The following is a 26,956-nucleotide window of genomic DNA, read 5'->3' as shown; positions in this document are numbered from 1 at the left end:
TATCATCCGGATCATAGAGCCTCATACGCACTTCGTGACCCGTCTCCCCACTCAGAACGTCCCGTCGACTTTTACGATCCGGCCGGGGACAGGGACCTCGAGTCTCCGCGTTGTTTTTTTCGTGCACCGACTGCTTTCCGATACCGCGTCCTTAATGTCCGACGTCCGCGTTGTTTGCTGATCTAGCATCACCTCTCATCACTACGGACCCCGGGCTGAGCTCGCAAGTCACTCAACTTACGCCTAGGTCCAACGCTATGTTTGCCTATGCGCACTGTAATCGCTCGGGTACGATTCTTGTCCAACACTCGGTGCTGAGAATCGTCCCCTTTTGCGGCTATTAGGGCACACAGTCCCATGTTACCGCGGTATTCCTTTAGAGTCTACGCGAATATTCCACGCATCTCTCCCTGAGGCTTTGTTCCACGTAGGGTCATAACCGTAGCCTTTCTCGCTCCGATCCATAGATGTTGTCATTCGCTCACAGGGTGTCGTTAGCTATCAACATTGATGCATACCCGGAACTCGCGTCGCAATTCGTATTATGCCGCTTGTGTTATTGCTACCTTGATGTTACCCCTATGTGACCCATATGGCATTGACGCCTCTGCACACAACACACACTGCTAACAGCAGAGCAAGATTAGCCGCTACCCAACTTGTGCTGCCAAACAACATCCCATGCCCCACAGCGCACTTGAATACACATCGATCTGTCCTGTGCATTGATCCTATCTGCTGCGTGGACCACGAGTTCTTGCTTCGCTCCTGCCGAGAGGACATCCGTAGCTAATTACACAAACAGGGACTAATGAGTGAAGCTAACACACCACATACACACAGCAGGACGGAAATAGACACAGAAAGAAACAGACACACACACAAAACACACATCTCACATACAAACACGACACACCACAACACACACACACACACATAAAAGAAGAAACATGCACACACACACGCTCTCTCACACATGCACAGTTATACACACCCTCTCTCTCTCACACAACCACACACACACACACACAACACACACACACACAGAGAAAAAACTAGAGAAACAGACACACACAAACACACATTCCTACATAGAAACAGACACACACAAACACACTCACACACATAAAAAAGAGAAACAGGGAAAAGTGCACACACACACGCTCTCTCCCTCTCGCTCGTCTCACACACACAGTATACACACACTCTCCTTATTTCCTCCACTATTTCACACACACATACACTCTTCCTCTCTCCTCTCTTCTCACACACACACACACACACACACCATACATACACACACAACACATACACTCTTCCTCTCTCTCTCTCACACACACACACACACACAACACCACACACACACACACACACACACACACACCACACACACACACACACACACACACAACACACACACACACACACACACCACACACACACACACACACACACACACACACACACCACACACACACACACACACAGAATCACCCTCTCTCTCACAGGAAACACACACCAGAAGTCTCAGCAGAGGGAGTGCTGCACAATGTGTGCTGTACTTGCTGCTTGGTCTCAGCTGTGTCTTCTCTCTGCAAGCTGGTGCTTACAGCAGCCTCTCTCTTCAATCTGGTCTTGTCAGTCATTCTGTAAGAGTGGACTCCACCAACACACTCCTGAGCACCACATCCCAGTTAGTCATTTGGCGCACCCACACACGTGCAAACCTCCTCACTACACATCAGAATAACTGGGAAGACACAGTTGATCTTTTATAGCTCTTGTATATATATATATATATATATTATAAGAAAACCTAGGGTAGCATTGAGTCACAAGCCAGCAGTTCATTGCGGAATTGTATCATTAAACACACCACACCATGTTGAGAGCACACACACTCTCACTCTCTATAAAATAACTACGTATTAGTGTAGTATGATATATCCAGGCAAATGATAGGGCCTCTAAAACAGAATTTAGCTTTGTTTAGAAACACAATCCTGTTGTCTCGGAACCCCCCCCCCCCCCGTTGGATTTATCTAGATCCTGCGTTTTACTTTTGCCTTTCAGTATTTTACGCGGTTTTTTTTGTATTTCGATACTGTGTTTTTTATGCATTTTATCTACTGTTGATCATTTCCTTCTATTTGATTTCTGTTTATCTGTTTCAGTGGGGAATCTACAGTATCTCGAAAAAACAATCATACAATAAGCACTTCTCTCGAGCCTCGACAGACAGACAGACAGACAGACAGACAGACAGACAGACAGACAGACAGACAGACAGACAGACAGACAGACAGACAGACAGACAGACAGACAGACAAGTCGGTTTGGGACAGTCGCAGGGAGCTTAGAAATCCCCAGACAGTCAGAGTCTCTCTCTCCTGAGTATGCGAGTGAGGCGTAGTGAGCTCAGAAACCACCTCCCCTCGCCATTTTTCCCCATGGCAACAGCTGCTAAAGGAAGACGGCCCACATGTTACACAACCAGCAGGCAGTCAACCCCCTCCTCCTTCATCCCCCCTTCCCCCTCCTCCATCCCCCTTACTCATACAGCTATTTCCATTGCATCCTTAAGAGCTCAACAAAGGCTACGCAAACGGAGCAGACACAGCCGCACAAATGTACGTAGAACTATGTAGAGCAACACAAACGGACCTCAGTCAGCTCTGTTGGCATAGACCCCTTCAACTCTTTTTACAGTAGACCCCCCCCTTGGTCTCTCTTTCTTTCTCCAACACCTCATCTCCTACTCGCTCTCTTTCACACCCTCAATATCCAGGGCCTTGGTCAACATTTTTCACATTTTCTTCGGGAGTCCCAAATGGCATCTTATTCCCTATATAGTGCACTGTTTACTAGGTATAGGATGCCATTTGGGAGGCAGCTTGGAAAGAAACACTGGTGTCATGGCTGACTGGCTTTTCCATTAGAAAAGGCTATTTCCAAAGTGAGTCTGGTCAACAAACTGAAGTGCTGTGTCTCAAATGGCACCCCATTCTCTATTTAGTGCACTACTTTTGACAAGGACTAGAGGAGTGGAGGAGTGGAGCGTGAGTTTCCCATCATAAACCAGATCCTCCAGAGTCCAGACAATACATCAACCCCTTACACCTGACTGCCACCTGTCAGTACGGACTCTGCTGCCTGTACACTGTCTGAGAGGTGAAAGGTCAGGAACCGTCTGAACCCGATCCCTCAGGAGTTAGTTAGTGAGTGTGTGTGTATAATATTGACCTGACCGACCCTGCTGACCCCACATTCATGTTCCTGATGACTCACACACCCACAGTGGGGGTCTTTCAATATATCAACATCGACCCACCCGCTAGAATCCATCAGGTCCACACCACCAAGGACAGGGCCATGCTGACACCGGCACACACTTCAGACCATAGGCCTATACACTCAATTCCTCCTCCACCTCCTCTCCCTTCCTACAAATCCATACACACCCACACACACACCCACGCACCCACACAAGACCATCATTACCGGTACTGGGGGGGTTCAATTATTAAAACAACTAATTGAGGAATGTACACAACACAACGATGAGAGGGACAGAGACAGTTTGTGAAAGTATGTCTTATCTACTTTGAAGAACTAGTAAAATAATTTAGTCAGACAGCTCTGCAGCATACTTAGGCAGGCTAGTTAAATAGCACAGTATTGGGAGCACATAGATAAGATGGTCTGGCTGGCTGACTGCAACTGTCTGAGTAAAGATGAGATGATGACTAAGGAATAAAAAATAATAGTAATCAAATAAAAACTAAAGTAATATACACAACTGAAATATTTTATTATTTCATAGTAATTTCTTATTTTTCTATTGATGTCTACCCAATGTGGACCTGACAGAGACAATGGAATATTTTCAATGTTTTGGCAATTGAATGTTCACTATTTTGGGCTTTGGAATTTCAATTGCAAATAATAATCATTGTCATGTCATTATTTCATTATGCATTAAATGTTTACAAAAATAACATTGAAACCGAAACCGTGAAAAAAAATATATATATAATCGAAACCGAAACAACCTCAAAAAGCACTAAATCGCTCAGCACTAATCCTTACAAAACCAGGCAGGAATATCTGTAGGGTTACAACAACAAACACACAAAGCACCAGTTAACATTACATAAGCATCGTGGAGAATGGCACCAGATTGCTTGTTGTGCTGTTCATTCCAGACCATCCTTCAACTGGACCTTGAACAGTATATTACAACGACAAAAATACACAGCATTAGTTAACAAAACAAAACCTGTGTAGAACAAATCTTCCCAATAATGTCAGATAGATGTTGTGTTGCTTATTACAGAGAACCTTCAGCATCATTCTACTGGACCTTGAAGACAATTCACCTCGGAATGTCCTCCCCCTCAACACACCACGGAGGCTGTGTCACAAATCGCACCTTATTCCCGAAATGTTCACTACTTTTGATCAGGGCTCTGGTCAAGGGGACACACAGGTGTGCTGAAGATAGGAGAGCTTGAGCTTACAGTTCACAGTGTTGAGGTGACAGACAGCCCATGCAAAACCAATCCCTTAACACACAAATGTCACATGCTTCATAAACAACAGTGAAATGCTTACTTCCCAACAATGCAGAGATATATATATATATATTTTATAATAGAAAAATAATTACACAAGGAATAAATACACAATGAGTAACGATAACTTGGCTATATACGCGGGGTACCAGTACCGAGTTGATGTGCAGGGGTACGAGGTAATTGAGGTAGATTTGTAAATATAGGTAGGGATAAAGTGACTAGGTAACAGGATAGATAATAAACAGTAGCAGCAGTGTATGTCACGAGTCAAAAAAGGGTCAACGCAGATCGTAAAATAGGTAAACAACAGCTACCTGGACGAACTATTTAGTAGTCTTATGGCTTGGGGGTAGAAGCTGTTCAGGGTCCTGTTGGTTCCAGACTTGATGCATCGGTACAGTAGTGTCGCTAGAGATACAACTTTAAGCCTTTAGCGTGACCTTAACCCAACCACCACACAAATTCCACCTAACTTCCCTTCTGTCCGCCCACCTGCCCCTCTCAACCCATGTGTCAGCCCCAACATCTGGTAGGTCGAGACCACCTGCCAAAGCCTGTTTGCCACCTGTAGTCAAAGACAACATCGTATAGCAAGGCTGCAGAAAGGGTGTGTGTACATGCGTGCGTGAAAAAGAGAGACAGGAGTCATTTGCTTCTGAAGCTAAGCAGGGTTGGTTCTGGTCAGGCCCTGGATGGGAGACCAGATGCTGCTGGAAGTGGTGTTGGAGGGCCAGTAGGAGGCACTCTTTCATCTGGTCTAAACAAAGATCCCAATGCCCCAGGGCAGTGATTGGGGACACTGCTCTGTGTAGGGTGCCGTCTTTCGGATGGGACGTTAAACGGGTGTCCTGACTCTCTGAGGTCATTAAAGATCCCATGGCACTTATCGTAAGAGTAGGGGTTTAACCCCGGTGTCCTGGCTAAATTCCCCAATCTGGCCCTCAAACCATCACGGTCACCTAATAATCCCAGTTTACAATTGGCTCATTCATCCCCCTCCTCTCCCCTGTAACTATTCCCCAGGTCGTTGCTGCAAATGAGAATGTGTTCTCAGTCAACTTACCTGAAAATAACGGATAAATAAAAAAATAAATAAATAAATTTGTGCTCGTATCATATAGCCCTGCATATGCTAACGTGTGTGTGGTGGTTGTGTGTGTGTGTGATGTGTGTGTTGTGTGTGTGTGTGTGGTGTCGTGTGTCGTGTGTGTGTGTGTGTGTGTATGGTGTGTGTGCTGTGTTGTGTGTGTGTGTGTGGTGTGTGTGTGTGTGTGTGTGTGTGTGTGTGTGTGTGCAACCTAAGTATGTAACGGCTCTTAATGTGTGTGCGTCAGATGGTGTACGGTCTAATGTGTGTTCACTGTATGAATGCAGAAATATAAATGTTGACATTGAATTAATGATCTGCTTAGCTATTAAGTTCAGGCAACTAACTGTGTCATTAATAGTAATGCACCGCTGCCAATAGGTTGTTGACATGGATTGCATCTCAAATGGCACCCTATTCCCTACGTAGTGCACTACTTTTGACCAGAGCCCATAACCAAAAGGCCACATGGTACACTTACAGGCCAAGGAATAAATGCTATTTGATGATTTGAGGGGTTCCATTATTGGACTAGAGATGGTGAATGGAAAAGGGAGGAAAAGAGGGAAACATTATGAGAACAGTGTGATTCAAACCCCAGCCTAGAGACTCAGGGATTCAGAGAGCATATCATTGTTGCCAGCGAGGAGGCTGGCTGTTATTATTTTCCTTCAGTATGTCACTGTGGAGCAGAAAGCGAAAAGAGACTTTAGGGGGAGTAACACTGCATGGCTGTCCTCTCTGGCCGGTAGATCTAAGCTGACGTGCGGCCACACACTCTGTCTTGTCACTGTGCCAAACCTCCCAATAGCCATAACCCCCCCCCCCCCCCCATTCTCCACACCGCTATTCTCTCTTGCCAGTCACTCTGGCTTGCTGAATTTATTGCATTGTTGCTCCTACTCTGTTAACTACTCTTCTCTCCCATTCTCTACTTCTCATTCTCTCCCTCAGTCATCCCTGCTCTTTGCAGTAGTATGACTTTTCTTACGGGCCCCTACCGAGCATCAGCTGAGGTCCAGGACTGTCCTCAAAGACTCTGGAGTCCTTTTGTGTGAAATTCTTCTTCTTCCCCTTTTTCTCCCTCTGTTATTTTTCCCCCTTTATTTCATCCCCTGTTAGTGTTGTAACTAGGCTTTCTTAAAATCACTCTCTCCCTCGTTTATGTACTTCACTACTATCAAACCCATTTTATCAGTCTTACCTGAGCTGCCCAGTGCTCCCTCTCCTCCCTCCCTTCCTCCCTCTCTCTCATCGTAGGAGGCTCCAGGAGTAGGACACAAGGAACAGCACCTGCACACTAAGACTCATGCTGATCCGTTGCCCTGGCAACCGCTACATCAGGCTTCGCTTGTGCAAACCATTAGGCATTGCCAGCACACTGCGCTCACACACAAAGACACACAAATACACCCCCACGCAACCACCCTATTAAGGGTTTCCGGCTGGCATACGTCAGTTCTACTGCCTCTCTTTTTCACCCAAAGCTGTTTTTCCAAATCCTTTTTATTTGAACTGAAGTGAATTAACTCACATTTTCCCCAATCATAAAAGGAGCCTGAGGGAAAACAGAACGCAGTGTGTGAACTTCACACAGAGGTGTAGTGTTTTGTTCAAGAGGCATTTCTCTGGGAATGACACATTCTCTAAAGCAGATCAGATAGAGGGAGGATCTACTTTACCTCCCCCGCTGTGTCGTGATTCCTGAACGGGTGTCAAAACCACACTAGGTCCAATCATTGGACCGTTTCATGACCGCAGGGGACTTCTCCCACGGTTCCAGATTTATAGTGCTGACGCGGACGGATGCAATTAAAAGGGGGCTCGACCGCTCCCATGCGGTTTTTCCCCTCAGTCCGGGTCGGTCAAAATGCAAACATGTCCCTTTCTAAGCATGCCAAAATCAATGCCGCTATACCAAGGTTCCAGGAAGTGGTGTTGGAATGGAGCCCCGGGCTGCTGAGCTCACCTATGGAACGTGTGTCTGTGTGTCTGTGTGTCTGTGTCTACGTACGTGTGTGCGAACGGGGGGTGTAGTGGGGAGGCCTCTGTTCGCCAGCTCTTCACTTGAACTTCAGTTTAAAACGAGTCAACAATTGCACAATCAATGATTCAGTCCAACGGATTGAGAAATAGTCACCATTACTAACCCACACAGAAACACACACACACTATAGGGAGGGCCAGTCAGGAGGTCAGACCTACTGGCATCAGGGAGTAGTGTTCTAAATAGTGGTTGGTTGAGGTGAGAGACGCATACAGTGCCTTCAGAAAGTATTCATACAGTGCCTTCAGAAAGTATTCCTACAGTGCCTTCAGAAAGTATTCCTACAGTGCCTTCAGAAAGTATTCCTACAGTGCCTTCAGAAAGTATTCATACAGTGCCTTCAGAAAGTATTCCCACAGTGCCTTCAGAAAGTATTCATATGGTGCCTTCAGAAAGTATTCTACAGTGCTTCAGAAATATTCCTACAGTGCCTTCAGAAAGTATTCATACAGTGCCTTCAGAAAATTATTCCTACAGTGCCTTCAGAAAGTATTCATAGGTGCCTTCAGAAAGTATTCCTACAGTGGCCTTCAGAAAGTATTCCTACAGTGCCTTCAGAAAGTATTCCTACAGTGCCTTCAGAAATTATTCTACAGTGCCTTCAGAAAGTATCCTACAGTGCCTTCAGAAAGTATTCCTAGTGCCTTCAGAAAGTATTCTACAGTCCTTCAAAAAGTATTCCTACAGTGCCTTCAGAAAGTATTCCTACAGTGCCTTCAGAAGTATTCCTACAGGCCTTCAAAAGTATTCCTACAGTGCCTTCAGAAAGTATTCCTAGTGCCTTCAGAAAGTATTACTAAGTGCCTTCAAAAAGTATTCCTACAGTGCCTTCAGAAAGTATTCCTACAGTGCCTTCAGAAAGTATTCCTACAGTGCCTTCAGAAAGTAATTCCTACAGTGCCTTCAGAAAGTATTCCTACAGTGCCTTCAAAAAGTATTCCTACAGTGCCTTCAAAAAGTATTCCTACAGTGCCTTCAGAAAAGTATTCCTACGGTGCCTTCAGAAAGTATCCTACGGTGCCTTCAGATAGTATTCATACGGTGCCTTCAGAAAGTATCCTACAGTGCCTTCAGAAAGTATTCCTACAGTGCCTTCAAAAAGTATTCCTACAGTGCCTTCAGAAAGTATTCCTACAGTGCCTTCAAAAGTATTCCTACAGTGCCTTCAGAAAGTATTCATACAGTGTCTTCAAAAAGTATTCCTACAGTGCCTTCAGAAAGTATTCATACAGTGCCTTCAAAAAGTATTCCTACAGTGCCTTCAAAAAGTATTCCTACAGTGCCTTCAGAAAGTATTCATACAGTGCCTTCAGAAAGTATTCCTACAGTGCCTTCAGAAAGTATTCCTACAGTGCCTTCAGAAATTATTCCTACAGTGCCTTCAGAAAGTATTCCTACAGTGCCTTCAGAAAGTATTCTAGTGCCTTCAGAAAGTATTCTACAGTGCCTTCAAAAAGTATTCCTACAGTGCCTTCAGAAAGTATTCCTACAGTGCCTTCAGAAAGTATTCTACAGTGCCTTCAGAAAGTATTCCCTACAGTGCCTTCAGAAAGTATTCCTAGTGCCTTCAGAAAGTATTCCTACAGTGCCTTCAAAAAGTATTCCTACAGTGCCTTCAGAAAGTATTCCTACAGTGCCTTCAGAAAGTATTCCTACAGTTGCCTTCAGAAGTATTCCTACAGTCCTTCAGAAAGTATTCCTACAGTGCCTTCAGAAAGTATTCCTACAGTGCCTTCAAAAGTATTCCTACAGTGCCTTCAGAAAGTATTCCTACGGTGCCTTCAGAAAGTATTCCTACGTGCCTTCAGTATAGTATTCATACGGTGCCTTCAGAAAGTATTCCTACAGTGCCTTCAGAAGAGTATTCCTACAGTGCCTTCAAAAAGTTTCCTACAGTGCCTTCAGAAAGTATTCTACAGTGCCTTCAAAAAGTATTCCTACAGTGCCTTCAGAAAGTATTCATACAGTGTCTTCAAAAAGTATTCCTACAGTGCCTTCAGAAATATTCATGTTCACATGCCTTCACAAAAAGTATTCCTACAGTGCCTTCAAAAAGATTCCTACACGTGCCTTCAGAAAGTATTCCTACAGTGCCTTCAGAAAGTATTCCTACAGTGCCTTCAGAAAGTATTCCTACAGTGCCTTCAGAAAGTATTCCTACGGTGCCTTCAGAAAGTATTCCTACAGTGCCTTCAAAAAGTATTCATACCCCTTCACTTATTCATACAGTACCATCAGAAAGTATTCATACAGTGCCTTCAGAAAGAATTCATACCCATTCACTTATTCCACATTTTGTTGTGTTACAGCCTCAATTCAAAATAGATGAAAACGTTTATTGAAAATGAAATACAGAAATATATAATTTACCAAAGTATTCACACCCCTGAGTCAATACATTAGAATCACATTTGGCAGCGACTACAGCTGTGAGTCTTTCTGGGTAACAGGGTTCATACAGACAGTGGCAAGTAAAATTCAAGGACTTATAAGTACTTTTTGAAGCACTAATATTTATTTTGGAGGACCATCAATTGGTAATAGTTCCTATTATGCAATTGTTTGTAGTCGCCACCAGGTGGCAGTATATTGCCACAACCTTATGAAAACAAAACAATTAATTTACTATTCATCACTACCTTACAAGTTCTACTCAATAATACCTTGTTTTACTACATACATGAATGGTAAGGCAGTACTGGTAATGTAATTTGAGTAGTGATGAGCAAAGTTTTGGGACATGCCTACTGGTGAACACACATTTCCTATTCGCATTAATACACAATTCCAGCTCAATGACTATATTGTATTTTTATTGGGCATTTGGGGATCTACTACTTAATATCTACGTAAAAGCACCTTGCATATTCACATATGTTATAGGTTAGACCCTATTTTACATAATCTGAGGTTATGGTGCTCTTGAAAATGGGTGGGTGTCATTTCAATCTTAGAAATACAACTCATAGAATGGGCATATCYCTTCAGACAACTGCAATTTATCTGGTGCAACATTGAATTAGAAATTTAACCGAAATTGTAAATTCCACAATGATGGCCACCAGTCCACCAAAAATATAAACGCAACATGCAACAATAACAAAGATTTTATTGAGTTACAGTTCATATACGGGAATCAGTCAATTGAAACGAATTCATTAGGATATGGATTTCACATGACTGGGAATGTTGGTCACAGATACCATAAAAAAAAGGTAGGTGCATGGATTAGAAAACCAGGCAGTATCTGGTGACCACTATTTGCCTCATACAGCGCGAYACATCTCCGTTGCATAGAGTCGATCACGCTGTTGATTGTGGGCTATGGAATGTTGTCTCACTCCTCTTCAATGGCTGTGCGAAGTTGCTGTATATTGGTGGGAACTGAACGCGCTGTGTACGCGTCGACCCAGAGCATCCCAAACATTTTCAGTTTCCAGGAATTGTGTACAGATCCTTGTGACACGTGGCCGTGCATTATCATGCTGAAACATGACGTGATGGCGCCGGATGAATGGCACGACAATGGGCCTTCAGGATCTCGTATCTCTGTGCATTCAAATTGCCATTGATAAAATGTAATTCTGTTCATTGTGCGTAGCTTAAGCCTGCCCATACCATAACCCCAACACCATCACGGGGAACTCTGTTCACAACATTGACATCAGCAAACCGCTCACCCACACGACGCCATACACGTGGTGTGCCGTTGTGAGGTCGGTTGGACATACTGCCAAATTTTCCAAAACGATGTTGGAGGCGGCTTATGGTAGAGAAATGAACAATACATTCTCTGGCAATAGCTCTGGTGTCTATTCTATTATCTATATTTCTATGATTTCAACAGGTTTCCTATGGAGGACTGACAGTATTAATGTTAATGGTTAAAAAAACAAACATTTTTAGCTAGCCAGCAACTTAACCCTGTTGCCCAAAGCTAACGTTTTAAGCAGCCAGCTAGCTTCATCTGGCTAGTAAGGCTCAAACAGGACCGGGTTATGTGTTGTGAAGCTAGCCACAATAAGGATTAGGCACAATAGTGGAATGTGCGGTTTGCATTCAAAATAAAAGTATGTCATTGACAGTGATGCAAATGAATACAAATAGTAGAATTATGCCATACTTTTATTTTGAAGGCTAACCGCAAAGTCCACTATTGTGGCTAATCCTTATTGTGGCTAGCTTCACATAGATGGGTCCGACCACCATTTAATCAAATACAAACTCTTATAAATTAGGGTTATTTTAGATGTTGACACCTAGCTATATAGTTAGCTAGCTAACTAGAGCTACTGAAACAAATTGTTGTTTTGCTATGTTTTTGGGGAAGAACATTGTTTGCATCCATGAGCTAGCTAGCTTTATTTTGTGACCAGCACTGTAGGTGCGCGAGTCAACTTTACCAGCATCATAGCATAAGTGGTGATTAATCGTTGTGACATATGAAATACRAGTGATAGTGTAATCAATGTGTAATAACTACATAAAAAATGTATGAACGCGTTAAATTATGTGACGTGTAGTCATATTCATGTCCTGATTGGTCAACAAGCTTATTTGACACGTCAAAATAGTGTTATTTGACGTGTATCTTTTTTGACACGCAAAGACCCAAACGGCGTTCCATAAAAATCCTGATTGAGAATGAAACGACTGAACAAATGAACAACAAAACAGCACAGCAAATAAGTGAAAGAAATAGGTTTTGATTATGGGGACATACGTAAATGCCAGCAAAATACATTTTTGGTCAGTGTGGTGTGTGTGTGTGTGTGTAACCTTTATTTAACTAGGCAAGTCAGTTAAGAACACATTCTTATTTACAATGGCGGCCCGGACGACGCTGGGCCAATTGTGCGCCGCCCTATGGGACTCCCAATCACGGCCGGATGTGATACAGCCTGGGTACGAACCAGCGACTGTAGTGACGCCTCTTGCAATGAGATGCAGTGCCTTAGACCGCTGCATTCATGTGTGTGTTAACTATTTAATTGTACTAGAATGCTTAAAAGGCCGCAAGAAAATGTAATATCGGTTATCGGTATCATTTTTTGGGCAAGGAAAATATCAGGTATCGGCCAAAAATGACATATCGGTGCATCACTAGTATGTATGGAAGGTTTCGTTCAAATACAAAAGGTTGCTGTCAGAAGGTGATCGAGGTCAAATGGATTTAACATCAACGCAGGATGTCTCAACTCTGACAAGTAAATTATACAGTTGACAATCAATTAATAAACTGTCTTGAGTTCCATTTTAAAGGGTAAGGCACATTCTGAGAAGTACTGGAAGGACTGAACAGAAATAAAATGTTTCACTGCTTTCACAGTAGGACGTAGGCAACACACACTAGATACACACACACAGGGCCTTCTCTGCGCAGACATGTGGGTGGTGTGAGCACTGGTATTAGTCACCATACAGTGTCTGATAAACAGGCAGTGTTTTTGACAGACATTCAAACCGAAAGTGTCTGAAAAGAGCGCATGGTTTGAGAGGAGGTGGGAGGAATAAAAGAAAGTAGGCCTCAAACAGTGAGAGAGAGAGAGAAAATAAACAACTGAGAACAAGAAAACAACACAAGCGTTCCAATCCCACAGCTTAAAAAATGAACTAGTACGAAGTTAACTCAACTGCAGCTCGAGGGCCTGAGAGTCAAGTCGTGGGTTGGGTTCCTATCCAAGTAACTATCAACGAGTTCTGGCCTACTTCATTGGAAATTCACATCCAAAAGGATCTAATTACCTGTATGGACTGCTGCCATCTGAGATTGTTGGAAATTGGCCATCGGTTAAGTGCTTCCTCAAGAACATATGTTTGCCGGTAATGGAGAGGTCATCAGAGCAGACCAAGACCTGCCCTGCCCTCTCCTCTAGGCTAGGTGATTTGTCAGTGAACTCCCACCTCTTTAGAGAAAAAACACCCCCATCGTGATAAAAAAGCTGCTCTTGGAGACTGGAGAGACACCCCTGATGATTTGAATCCCGACCAAATGGTGGGGGAAAAAGTATTCTAATGTTGTCAAGAGTTACAGCTAAACTACATATTGGAAATCATAGGTCTACTTTTCCGTTGTTGAATATAAATCTATCACATTGGCTAAGGTCTCTTTGGTGGCTTCCAGTGAAAGTGAAAACACAGTAAGCAGTAAAACACACTGCCTTTTCCCTCTTGTAAAGGAGATGGCTTACAATTTAACCCACATTACAGATGACAGAGTGAACAGCCTGTGTGTGTTTTTTCAACGTATTCAATTTCATTCATACAAAATATGACCATAAAAATTATATTTTGTCTCCCTTGTCCCCTCCCTGTCTTTCTCAGCTCCCTCCCTTCCTCTTTCCTCTCAAAGTGAAAGGCTTCTCCCGTTCTCAGAGGTCAACACTAAGTTAAACAGACGTCCATAAACCTGTTCCAGCCTGTCTGTTGTACTAGTTACTGTTGCTAAAACCCTGGGTTCTTCCTGCCTCTGGGGCAGAAGTTCCCTTTGTGTGAATCTTGCTGGTTTCTAACACACTGGTTTGGCTTCCTAAGCATGACACAACGTGTAGAAATCCATGCACAGGAGTCAGGGTGTTAGCTCTTTCTCTGCACCATTGACTCTAGCTGAGCTAAACTCAAAGTACAGTAGACAGACAGACACTATGCTATACAACATATCGTTTGATTGATATAACCTTTATTTGTCCAGGACGTCTCATTGAGGTCATGAGACCTATTTTACAAGAGAGACCTGGCCAGTAATATAGAGCATGCTTGTTGGGCTATTTACTGAGGATATTAAGAATCTGGTGTCAAGCATATAGGGTCCAATCCAGGCTCCAATCCAGCCCTGGGTAAAGTGCTTACTAAGTTGACTTAACTGCTTACAGGATGGGGGCTCCTCTCCTGGGAGGAGGACCTAAGTATGGAGGGAAAGGGAATCTCCTACATTGCGTCACAAATGGCACCCTATTCTCTTTATAGTGCACTACTTTTGACCTGGGCCCATAGTGACTTTTCAGACCCTAACCCTCCGGTGGCCCTGAGCTGGGAATTCAGAGGGGTTCACTGGGCATCAGGACAGGGCAGGGGAGCAGTCCGCAGAGGCCTGGTAGGGCATAGAGCTAACAGAGGAGAGGAGCCAGACCAGCAGCACAGAGCACTCTTAAAGAGCCACTGAACACACCGATTGGCACATGTGTTTTCTGTTGCTCATTAGAAAAACTAGATTTCAGTCTTGGAGGTGTTTCCTGACCGATTCTGCATTTGGTTAACTTCTCTGGGATAGGTGGGACGGTAGCATCCCACTTGGCCAAAATCCAGAAAAAATGTAGCGCGCCAAATTCAAATATATTACTATAAAAATCAATCTTTCATGAAATCACACATGAAAGACACCAAATTAAAGCTACACATGTTGTGAATCCAGCCAACATGTCTGATTTCAAAAAGGATTTACGGGGAAAGCACACCAAACAATTATGTTAGCACAGCACATAGCCACAGAAAAACACAGGCATTTTCCCAGCAAAAGATAGTAGTCACAAAAAGCAGAAATAGAGATAAAATTAATCACTAACCTATGATGATCTTCATCAGATGACACTCATAGGACATCATGTTACACAATACATTTATGTTTTGTTCGATAATGTGCATATTTATATCCACAAATCTTGGTTTACATTGGCGCCATGTTCAGAAATGCCTCCAAAATATCCAGAGTAATTGCAGAGAGCCACGTCAAATAACAGAAATACTCATCATAAACTTTGATGAAAGATACATGTGTCAGATTTTTTTTTTTACTTTACGTAAAAAGCACACCATGCAATAATCTGAGACGGCGCTCAGATTTAACAAAATTTCTCCGCCATGTTGGAGTCAACAGAAATACGAATTTACATCATAAATATTCCCTTACCTTTGATTATGTTCATCAGAATGCACTGCCAGGAATCCTAGTTCCACAATAAATCGTTGTTTTGTTCGATAATGTCCATTACTTATGTCCAATTAGCTACTTTTGCTAGCATGTGTAGTACACGTGTCCAAACGCTCACGCAGATGCAGGCAAACGTCGGACGAAAACTTCAAAAAGTTATATTACAAGTCGAATAAACTGGTCAAACTTAGTAGAGAATCAATCTTCAGAATGTTGTTATCATATATATCGAATAACGTTCCAACCGGAGCATTTCTTCTTGTCTGTATAAGTAATGGAACGCAAGGCGATATCATCAGGAAAGCGCGTGAGCAAGAACTGGCAATCTGCCAGACCAATGACTGAAACACCTCCCATCCGGCCCCACATCACACTAGAGGCTTCATTCAGCGTTCTACAGACTGTTGACATCTAGTGGAAGGCGTAGGAAGTGCAAACAGATCCATATATTACAGGGAATTGAATAGGCGATGACTTTAACATCAACCAGTCTCAGAATTCTCACTTCCTGTTTGGATTTTTTCTCAGGTTTTTGCCTGCCATATGAGTTCTGTTACACTCACAGACATCATTCAAACAGTTTTAGAAACTTCAGAGTGGTTTCTATCCAATAGTAATAATAATATGCATATATTAGTATCTGGGACAGAGTAGGAGGCAGTTGACTATGGGCACGCAATTCATCCAAAAGTGAAAATGCTGCCCCCTATATCAAAGAAGTTAAGGATGTTTGTCCCCCATGAGACACTGTAGACACAGAAGCCTATTTCACTTCCTGAAAAATCCACAGAATTAGTCTAAGATAACTCAAGGCATCTGTAATTAATTTTGACGCATTAGTTGTGCAATTTTGCAATTAAGGTGTGTGGTGCAGCATTTCTCAAGTAAAAAAATGTGTGACGTGTTGTTTTATGTAAACAGACTGCTATTGGATAGAGAGCAATCACCGCAGCTGTCCACTCCATGTTAGTGGGTAAATGAACAGTCAAATCAAAACCCGTTGTGACACATGGATGTGACACATGGATGTCCCAAACCCCGTTTTCGACAAGACTGACTTTATGACCAAAATTATCGTATTTACACATTGTACAAAATTTTGACACTAGAATAGCTGTTTCTGACTCACATCAATACCACATAGGACGTTTTTGAAAGGGATTCGTTGCTTTTTAAAGGCAGTCGCTCTTTAACCTCTTGACCAAATAGAGGAGACAAGATATCATGTTACCCTTCCCCCTTCTGAGTGTGTTAGTTTTGGTTAACGAAATAAAATCCTGTAAATAAATAAATAGGCTTAACTACAGCAAATGCATTACAGAAAGAAAAAAAAACACTGTGTCGTTGAAACCATAAAAAGACAAGTGAATAGCCTAAATAAATACAGTAAATACACGCACCAAGCAGGACGAAAAAACACATTATTGTAGTCTTGAAACCATAAACAAGTGAGAATGAGTGTGTCTCCCATATCTCTAGTTTATTGTGTGAGTTAGACCAGGGACTCTGACCCCAAAATACCTAACCAGTAACCACTGGTAGCAATGAAGTCATTGATTGCAGATCCATGGGTTGATTATTAACAGACTACATCACAAATGGCATCCTATTCTCTATACTATGTAGTGCACTACTTTCAACCAGGGCCCATAGGGTAAAGTAATATATAGGGAATAGGGTGCTTATTGGGACACAGACAGAGTGATGTTGGTATGGTCAGAAACTACCGTATTGGTGAAATATTCAACTGGCTAACAGAGCCGTTATACACACACAGAGCACACACTATATCAACTTAAGCTATTACCCAGTTAATGCAATAGCCTATACAGTTTGCAGAGATTGAATGTATTTTTCCCTCTAAAAGGGTAAAATGTAAAACCTTGTTAAATGTGTGGACCCCTGCATAGCAATTGTTCACCATTTTGCAGACAGTGTTTTGTTTGCTAAAGCAGGGGTCCAGACATACTGAGCCTTGGTGAGATTAAACCTTTTATAAGACAGGAGGAATGCAAGCTCGGTGCTATAATAAAAACTGGTGTRGTTAACAAGACTGGGCATTTTCAGGGGCACAATAAAAAGGAATATGAGGTGAGGGTAGCTAGGGGGTGAGCTGAGGTGCCATGCTACTGCAAGTCAACACCGACCAAACACAACATAAACTGAACAGTACCAGTCTACACATCATAAAGTTTACAAGACCACTGACATAAATAATCCAACACAAGAAATAATCCAAGATCATGGACACTTGGTAAGGAGAATAATTAAATTTTCAGCAAATATTTTGCATATGTAATTAAAAAAAAAAAAAAGCAGATCCCGAGGAGCTGTGTCTCAATGGTGAATGTATGTATGATGGCCATTGAGTGTGAATCTGTCAGTCAGTGATGGGGGAAGTGGCAGGCTAGACCAAGGGGAACTACTGTTATGACCTGGCGCCTGCCAAGCCAAAGCTGTTGGAAACCAGCTGTTTGAAGTAAACAGAAGACCTGGATGGGGGTCCAGAGTTCCTGACTTCCTGCTTTACTACCCGCAAACTGCGTCACAGCATTCCTGTCATGTTGACATCACACACACACATCGGAGCTTCACCCTGTTTTAACTTCACCTGATTGCACCCTGCCCATACAGCTGGGTTGAGAGTCAATAAAACAAAGAATCTTGTGTATCTCTTGACAGGACCCAATGTGAGAACCTAAAGAGAATACATGGTGACACACAGACAAATACACACAAGGGTGGTTCCCTCACTGACATGATTGTTGGTAATCATGGTACCAGTAGTCAGTACAGAGCTTCAAGCCAAAAAGAAAATGGAGGGAACTTCGGCCTTCAACACTGATTTAGATTTTTTTCTAAAATAGCCTTTCGCAACTGCAATATTCTCTGCTGTTCTGAAACATGGCTCTCGGGCAAGATACCCCCATGGCTATCCAACTTGATGGATTCTCCATTCACCGTGCCAACAGGACAGTGGATTCTGGGAAATCAAGGGGGGAGAGGGTTGCCTCTTCGTCAACAACACCTGGTGTGCTGTCTCGAGCATGGTGGAAGTCTCAAACCACCCAAGCCATAGACTGTTCTCTCTGCTTTCGCACGGCAAGCAGTACCGGTGCAAGTCTGACACCAACAGGCTCCTGAACAGCTTCTATCCCCATGGCATAAGACTGCTAAATAGCTAAGAAAATGGCTACACGGACTATCTGAGTTTAAAATAACAATAAATTACAGTCTCTATGCACACTCACAGGGCCCTACACACTATGCACACTGATACTCCAACACACATACAAAACTCACTCCATAATTTGCTCACACACATAATATGCACATAAATTTATACTGACTCTACACACACCCACTCACATACAATCATCATATATGCTGCTGCTACTTTGTTTATCATACATTCTGATGCCTAGTCATCTTACCCTTATACTTATCTACGTCTATCGATCCAGTATGCCTGCACATTGTAAATATGGTACTGGAACTGACCCTGTATATAGTACGCTTACTTATTTTATCGTGTTCTTCTTATTTTGATATATTTTGTGTTTTGGTTCTACCTTGTTATTTTCAGTATTACATTGTTATTGATTACTGCATCTTTGGGGTTAGAGCTTGCAAGAAAGGCATTTCACTGTACTTGTGCATGTGACATTAAAACTTGAAACTTATGCCTTCATAATCACACACAATAAAAAAAATGGAATGGGAGGAGGGTGTGTGGGGTTCCCAAGAAGAACGTTACAAGGATCTGAGTGGTATGACTCTCACTTCAGCAGAATGTGAGTTTGCCTGTGATAGCATGCCACGCCACGCACTAAGCAGCATAGCATTTCCTGTCTGACTAATCAACCTCTGAGCACAGAAGGGGAGAGGTGATGAAACAGGTCAAAGGTCAAAAGTCACAATACAGAAGCTGTAAACGACCCCGTGTCTATTCAATATAAAGTACCAGAAGCTGTAAAATACTGTTATAGTATTTGTAATGGTGGATTTACATCTACAGGCACCAAGTAATAACTATTATTTTTAATATATCTGATCCTCTCATTTCCTTGAGCTCCTATTGAAACTACACTGAGAAACTTCAGATGGAAAAAGAGAGGGAGACTAGAGATGTTGGATCTTAATTTGAGCCAGTTTTGTACAGCAGGAAAATAATCCTGCAGTATCAGGAAATGTGGATTATTATATGGATTAAAATTCATGGGTATTTTTGTAGGGGTTGAAAAACATTTTGTAAGGGATAATCAAGTCAGAAATTTCAAAGTGGAAATTTCTCCTGCAACGGGGTGATCAAATTCAGGTCCTACTTCTGTATGAGAGGGGACTATGGGGTAAGAGGAACATAGGAACAGAGGAATGCATCAGAGAGAACGGGACAGGACATCCTTGTTCACTGCAGTATTTGCATGTGTAACAAAACAAAACCCATACTTTGCCAGAGGAAACAATTGAGGAAATATCAATTTTTCTTCCATTCCTTAATTAATTAGGTCCTGCCTTTAGGTGACAGACATTTCTTATTTTTCATTTGCTCATTCACATTGATTGATCCTAACTTTATAACAGCTCATCAAAATGATGTTGCCCCAACCCCACCCTTTAGACCACATATGGACAGCTGGCATGGATATACCCATATTACATGACATTTACATTACCTCTGCCTAGCCCTGCTACTAATAAAACTGGGCGTTTCCACTCGCTCTAAAATAGTAACTGGTCTAATGTGGCTGGGGAAATGTACTATCCCACAGTCCTCCATTGGGCAATCTGCTGTTATAAAACTAAATTATTTACGTTGTTTGGCCAAGTAAGCTCAAAGCAATAAACTTGTGGGTGGGGATGGGGGGGGTGTTATGATAAATAAACAGTCAAATCTGGGTCGCTGCTTGCCGACATTGGCAAAGTACGTTTTTTTCTCATTTTATTCTTATGGACTTTGCATGCAACACACATAGAAACACACACAAACATCTAAATAAATCCCTTACTAGTGTACATGCCTTAGGTTCTGACAGATACTTCGCCTCTGCGATAACGCATAATTGTCCGATAATTAGCCTATCAAAGGCAAATTATAAAGTCGAAGAAAAGCTCTGTTATTGATTAACAGTCATGCACTTGTAAACATAAGCCGTTATAGCCTACACACTAACATTTGGACTCCAACGACATAAAGGGAGGTTCCACCATAGAACGACACAATTGATTCTAGTTGTTTCCTATAGGTTCCACAGCACACACAGATTGGAAAACCAAGCACTAATAGTGAAGACAATTGTGTAACAAAAGACAAAACGAAAAAAATCACAAAAGGAAAGTGGACAACCACGGCTCAGCAGATTCTATGGACATTTGGTCAGCAAGTGTGGACAGAGAAGTAGGTAGGGGGCAAGTGTGGACAGAGAAGTAGGTAGGGGGCAAGTGTGGACAGAGAAGTAGGTAGGGGGCAAGTGTGGACAGATGTCTGTAAGGGACTAGGGGACTGTGGGAGGACAGATGGCTCAGTGATCCCTTCTATTTCCCCCTCCATCTCTCGCTTTTGAATATTAAATTAAAGTCTGAACTAAGATGACCTTTCTTTTTTTAAAGACCTTTCATTTGTTTACCCAGGATAGTACACTTAGTAACACTTTACAGGGAGTCCTGAGTTTGATCAAATCAATAAAAACATACACATTACATGCCCCCCAAAAATGTAACAACACAGCACACAGTAGCATGACATGACATAGGCCTACACACACGGACATTTAAAACGCAGCAATTCAGGTTGGCAACTCACCTTTAAGGTTCTTCGGGTTGTTCTGCTTGGTTCGCGGCATCTTTTCTTGTTGGTTGTTTCACTGACACATCTTCTGAAAGGTTGTCAATTCTCTAATGCAGGTGGACCTGGAACACCCTCTGGGTTCATCTACAAAGCACACATACACACACCAGAGAGGGTCAGTGTCAGCTCAACACACCATAGATCAATAAACACTAAGCAGCCCTTATCTTCTTACTAAGTGTGTGTGCGTGTGTGTCTGTGGCTGTCTGTGTGCAGTCTCCCGTTCTCTCACTTGGCAAGAATCAGAAAGGACACTGCTGTTGTTGCGTCTGTCAGTTTAACAGTTGTCCCTGTCTAAATTCTAATTCCAGTCCAAACCTGCACGGTCTAAATTTTTATTCTAGTCAAAACGTACATGGTCTAAATTCTTATTCCATCCAAACGTACACAGTATAAATTCTAATTCCAGTTCAAACGTACAAGGCTTACATTCTTGTTCCAGTCCAAACGTACACAAAACAAAGCCCAGTGAGCACAATACGTTGAAAAGACATTTATCAACGTCTTGTCAACATCTTTTGCCCATTGGGAGGCTCCTGCTAAGTTTGATGGCATGGCATAATATCCAATACAGCACCACTGACAGGGTGCTCCTCTACCGATATCAGGTGAGTTCTGGACCGACTCTGAGATGTGAATGCATCTCTCTCCATGTAAATATAAACTTTGGAGTGGCTATCTATAATCTGATCTAAACCAAGAGGAGATGGCTGTTTTTTTGGTGAACAACTGATTGACAAGTCCATGTCAGATACACTGCCCTGCCCTTCGCTTTGACGACACACACGTTTCAGATGACGAAAGACGCAAACAATAAGGCCTTGTGTCTGGCGGGTAGTCAGCGCTCCAGGGTGCTTAGGCGGTTAGCGGGCTACAATCAGACGGATCTTCTTGTAAAAGTGAACACTCCATAGATCATTGCATCACCATCAGACATAAGCAAACACTGAAAGGGCATCTTGATCTCATAGCTGTATGATCTGTTTAATCTTAGTGTATTGCTGCTAATGATACCCTTTTTACAGTGGATGAAAGGTGACTAATTTTAGACTTCATGCAAATCTGAGCTCTGCAAAAGAAACATCTGCAGACACCATCAGCAGTATGTTGAAGCTAAATGTTACCAAATCTTGACCTTTCAAAAACCCAAGGCAAAGAACAAGCAGAATGAATGATCAGCAGAGCTCCCTCAGTCCCTCCCGATACATTTCTATAGACATGATCTATAGCCTACATAAAATTCACATACATTGCTCTAGTCTATACATTATCTATACATAAAAATACATGTATTGAAAATGACTAAACCGTTTACATAGTATATACTGTATTATGCTTATAGATAATTCCCTACATGATCTTCCTAGATCAATCCCTTCCACTGTACATTTTGTTCCACCATCCAGTCTGTTCCGTTTGCCAATGTTACATAACAGTCCGTTACTACAGCTGTAGGATTTTTTACCATATACTGGTACACGTGCGCTGCTACAGCAATGACATCATTGAGCTCGCAAAATATATCGGCAGTAACGTACACCGCGCATGCACCAGGTCACAGAGCCCAGTAAGAACGACAATGAAAGTCATACAATCAAACATGTTCATAAGCTCCCACCTGCCTCCCAGGGAGAACGAAGGACAGGTCGAATACCTTTAGTTCAGACGATGCTGGTGATTTGGAGGAGAGCGAGCCGTGCGTGTGCGGCGAGCGTATCAGCTGAGAAATATTTGAGGAAACACCCTGAAACTGACAGCTTGATGAGGATACCACAATAAGCGGCTGAGTAAATGTTGCAGTAGGCCTAGTCCTATCCGAAAGCTGTCCGAAAGGAATGTTCTCTCTAAATCCCTGACGACAGACTTACGCCTCATTCAACACACACCTAGGAGGATTCCTTCCAGTCACCTTGCAGCATTTTACAGCAACATTGTAACCGCATGTAAATGGACATGATGTCCTTCATTGTGAAATATGAACACTGAATAGCCAAACCCCTGTGACATAATCAAATGCCTCTATCTATCCAACCAATAACGGTGGCATAAAGTGACACATCTAAAACAGGTAAACAACCCTATTTCCTTGTGGCCATGCATCAATGTCTTTATACAATACATGTTACATCACAACATTCCCATCTTATTGTGAGGGAATGCAGTCTAAATAAAAAAAACAATGACTGGGTTATAGCGTATTTTATGCCTGTAGCACAAGCAACACATGAACGCGCTTTAACTGAGGGAGGAGTCAGGGAAAACCCCTCGCTCTCTGCAACACTACGGCGGCACTTCCCTAATTCAACAAATATGCGACATTATTTTTGAACACTTTCTCATCTGTTGCGTAATATCTATGTATCAGATAAATGGCTAATGTATCAGATAAATGGCAATAGATCAGGCTTACCTATTGGCGCAAAAGGCAGGCACATTCAGTAGCAAGCAAGACAGCAACATTACACACACCACATTAGAATGCTGCAGACGTATAACGTTACACCAAAACAACGATTCTATAGTAAGCAACGACGGTTCTGAAAGCTTAACTTGTTTGATCCCAAAATGTGACATTCCTTCTTTGCAAACGTGAAAGCACAGGCGTGAGCTAAACGAAACACAACGGTGAATACATTGAATACAAATAACTAGCCGAACCAGCAAGAACGTCCCCGACAGGCGTTGTAGCCTACACGATCGCCCAGTGAGAGTACTAACGTTACCCCAGAACACTTCCACATGCATGCAGCCCAAAGTTTCAACCACATTTACGACAAATATATATATATATATATATATATATATATATATATATATATATATATATATATATATATATACTTACAAGTGAGGTCTTAATAGTTGTCAGGGATTTCTGGTGTAACACACCTTAAGGGTAAAGGTCTGTTTTTGTCGCTTCTCCCTCTCTCACTTTCTATTGCAGGAAACAGACAGRCCAACTGACGTCAACGGGGGTCCCGTCTCCGCCTCCCAACCACAGGATGTCATCTCCGGGAGGTATGCGACGATCAAACTACGACCAAATAAATTACTAAAAACAATATCACCAGGGCCTTATTTTTTACCATATTCATTAAAATATATTTCAAACGTATATTAAGTAAGTTTAGACCATATTTACGACTGAACCCGTGTCTAAAAGAGTGTTTATTTTAAGCGTCGTTTGTCGTGCACCCCCTAAAGATCTTCCTTTTGCACATAGTTTGGGACTGACAGTTTTCCCGGAGGTTCCTTGTTGTCAGGTCACGTTGCGCCCATCCACTGCCGACTGGGCTTTCCCATGCAGATCTCCCATTGCAATTACTAAACCATTTATTTTCAAGCCTAACAGACTTTGAACTTGCCTGAGGTACTGAGGTAGGATGAGTTTGAAAATCGAAGATTATATAGCATAGTTCAAAGCTACACTAGGGTGCCATACAGTGATTGCAGTCGGGTTTTGCATAGCCTGCATTATTGTTTTTTCCCCATCCATAGAGTATAAATCCAATTTAATTTAACTKGTTTTAATTTTAATGAAATTAAACATGAAATTGCATACTAGCATAATATAATAAATTGTGTAAGATGCACCCGACAGAATACTCCATACTTGACTGTTACTGAATTGCATTTATGTGAACTAAGAAAGGCCTACTCCCAATGGAATTGTATCCTGCACACCTTGACTTTGGATAGAGTCTGCCTTCTACTTCCTTATTATTTTCCAGGTTTCCAGGTTCCTACATTTGTAAATAGTACATTTTTCTCATTCAAAACAATGTGTTGGCTTTGAGGTTCACATCAGGTTAAGTAAGATAAGCTACTATGGGAACTGTATCTATGGTAGTTTTATCTAATGGAGATATACTTCAACATACTGTACAGTAGTTGGAATTCTTGCTACTGCAATAAATTGAGTCACAGCACCCCATTGTCTGCTAAGAGAAGATACATGTGAATTCAGATGATGCTGCGTGTGGGTTATTTTTAACCCATGCCTGTGTGCCTCAAATCATGATGGCGACCACTGTGTTCAGCTATGACACATCACCTAATGAAAAAGGTCAAGGTATATTTTTGTCGTTGCGAACAGAAATACCTCACTAATGAACGTGCGTGGCAGAAGTGGCCGTTTTTCTATGTGGAACAGATTCCCCACACAATGGTCAACAACCTGGTCAAAAGTAATGCACTATGTAGGGAATGGGGTGCCATTTGGGACGCTACCTACGGTTGAGGTCGAGAGTTTACATACACTTTAGCCAAATACATTTCAACTCAGTTTTTCACAATTTCTGACATTTAATCCTAGCAAAAAGTCCCTGTCTTAGGTCAGTTAGGATAACCACTTTATTTTAAGAATGTGAAATATCAGAATAATAGTAGAGAGAATTATTTATTTCAGCTTTTATTTCTTTCATCACATTCCCAGTGGGTCACAAGTTTACATACACTCAATTAGTATTTGATAGCATTGCCTTTAAATAGTTTAACTTGGGTCAAACGTTTCAGGTAGCCTTCCACAAACTTCCTACAATAAGGTGGGTGAATTTTGGCGGTTCCTCCTGGCAGAGCTGGTGTAACTGAGTCAGCTTTGTATGCCTCCTTTCTGGCACACGCTTTTTCAGTTCTGCCCACAAATGTGATATGGGATTGAGGTCAGGGCTTTGTGATGGCCACTCCAATACCTTGAATTTGTTGTCCTTAAGCCATTTTGCCACAACTTTGGAATTATGCTTGGGGTCATTGTCCATTTGGCAGACCCATTTGCGACCAAGCTTTAACTTCCTGACTGATGTCTTGAGATGTTTCTTCAATATATTCACATAATTTTCCTTCCTCGTGTTGCCATCTATTTTGTGAAGTGCACCAGACCCTCCTGCATTAAAGAACCTCCACAACATGATGCTGCCACCCCCGTGCTTGACGGTTGGGAGGGTGTTCTTCGGCTTGCAAGCGTCCCCCTTTTTTCTCCAAACATAATGATGGTCATTATGGCCAAACAGTTCTGTTTTTGTTTCATCAGACCAGAGGACATTTCTCCAAAAAGTACGATCTTTGTCCCCATGTGCAGTTGCAAACATTAGTCTGGCTTTTTTATGGCGGTTTTGGAGCAGTGGCTTCTTCCTTGCTGAGCGGCCTTTCAGGTTATGTCGATATAGGACTCGTTTTACTGTGGATATAGATACTTTTGTACCTGTTTCCTCCATCATCTTCACAAGGTCCTTTGCTGTTGTACTGGGATTGATTTGCACTTCTCGCACCAAAGTACGTTCATCTCTAGGAGACAGAACGCGTCTCCTTCCTGAGCGGTATGACGGCTGCGTGGTCCCATGGTGTTTATACTTGCGTACTATTGTTTGTACAGATGAACGTGGTACCTTCAGGCGTTTGGAAATTGCTCCCAAGGATGAACCAGACTTGTGGAGGTCTACCATTTTTTTCTGAGGTCTTGGCTGATTTCTTT

At 42.3% G+C, this 26,956-nt stretch overlaps 1 protein-coding gene across 1 annotated transcript in view; it reads right to left on the bottom strand.

Moving 5' to 3' along the window:
• Positions 1-24,416, bottom strand: part of LOC111955052 (HIVEP zinc finger 1) — a 74,148-nt gene extending 49,732 nt beyond the window's left edge. The window contains exons 1-2 of the mRNA XM_023975098.1: positions 24,332-24,416; positions 21,442-21,570 (exon numbers count right to left, since the gene is read on the bottom strand). Coding sequence (XP_023830866.1) covers positions 21,442-21,481 — 40 coding nt within the window. The 5' untranslated portion in view covers positions 21,482-21,570; positions 24,332-24,416. The remainder of the gene's footprint in view (positions 1-21,441; positions 21,571-24,331) is intronic.
• Between the last annotated feature and the right edge of the window lie 2,540 nt (positions 24,417-26,956).

The sequence above is a fragment of the Salvelinus sp. IW2-2015 genome, linkage group LG30 (assembly GCF_002910315.2).
Source record: "Salvelinus sp. IW2-2015 linkage group LG30, ASM291031v2, whole genome shotgun sequence".
In the NCBI taxonomy this organism is placed as follows: domain Eukaryota; kingdom Metazoa; phylum Chordata; class Actinopteri; order Salmoniformes; family Salmonidae; genus Salvelinus; species Salvelinus sp. IW2-2015.
This window is presented reverse-complemented; position numbering and strand designations above follow the sequence as displayed.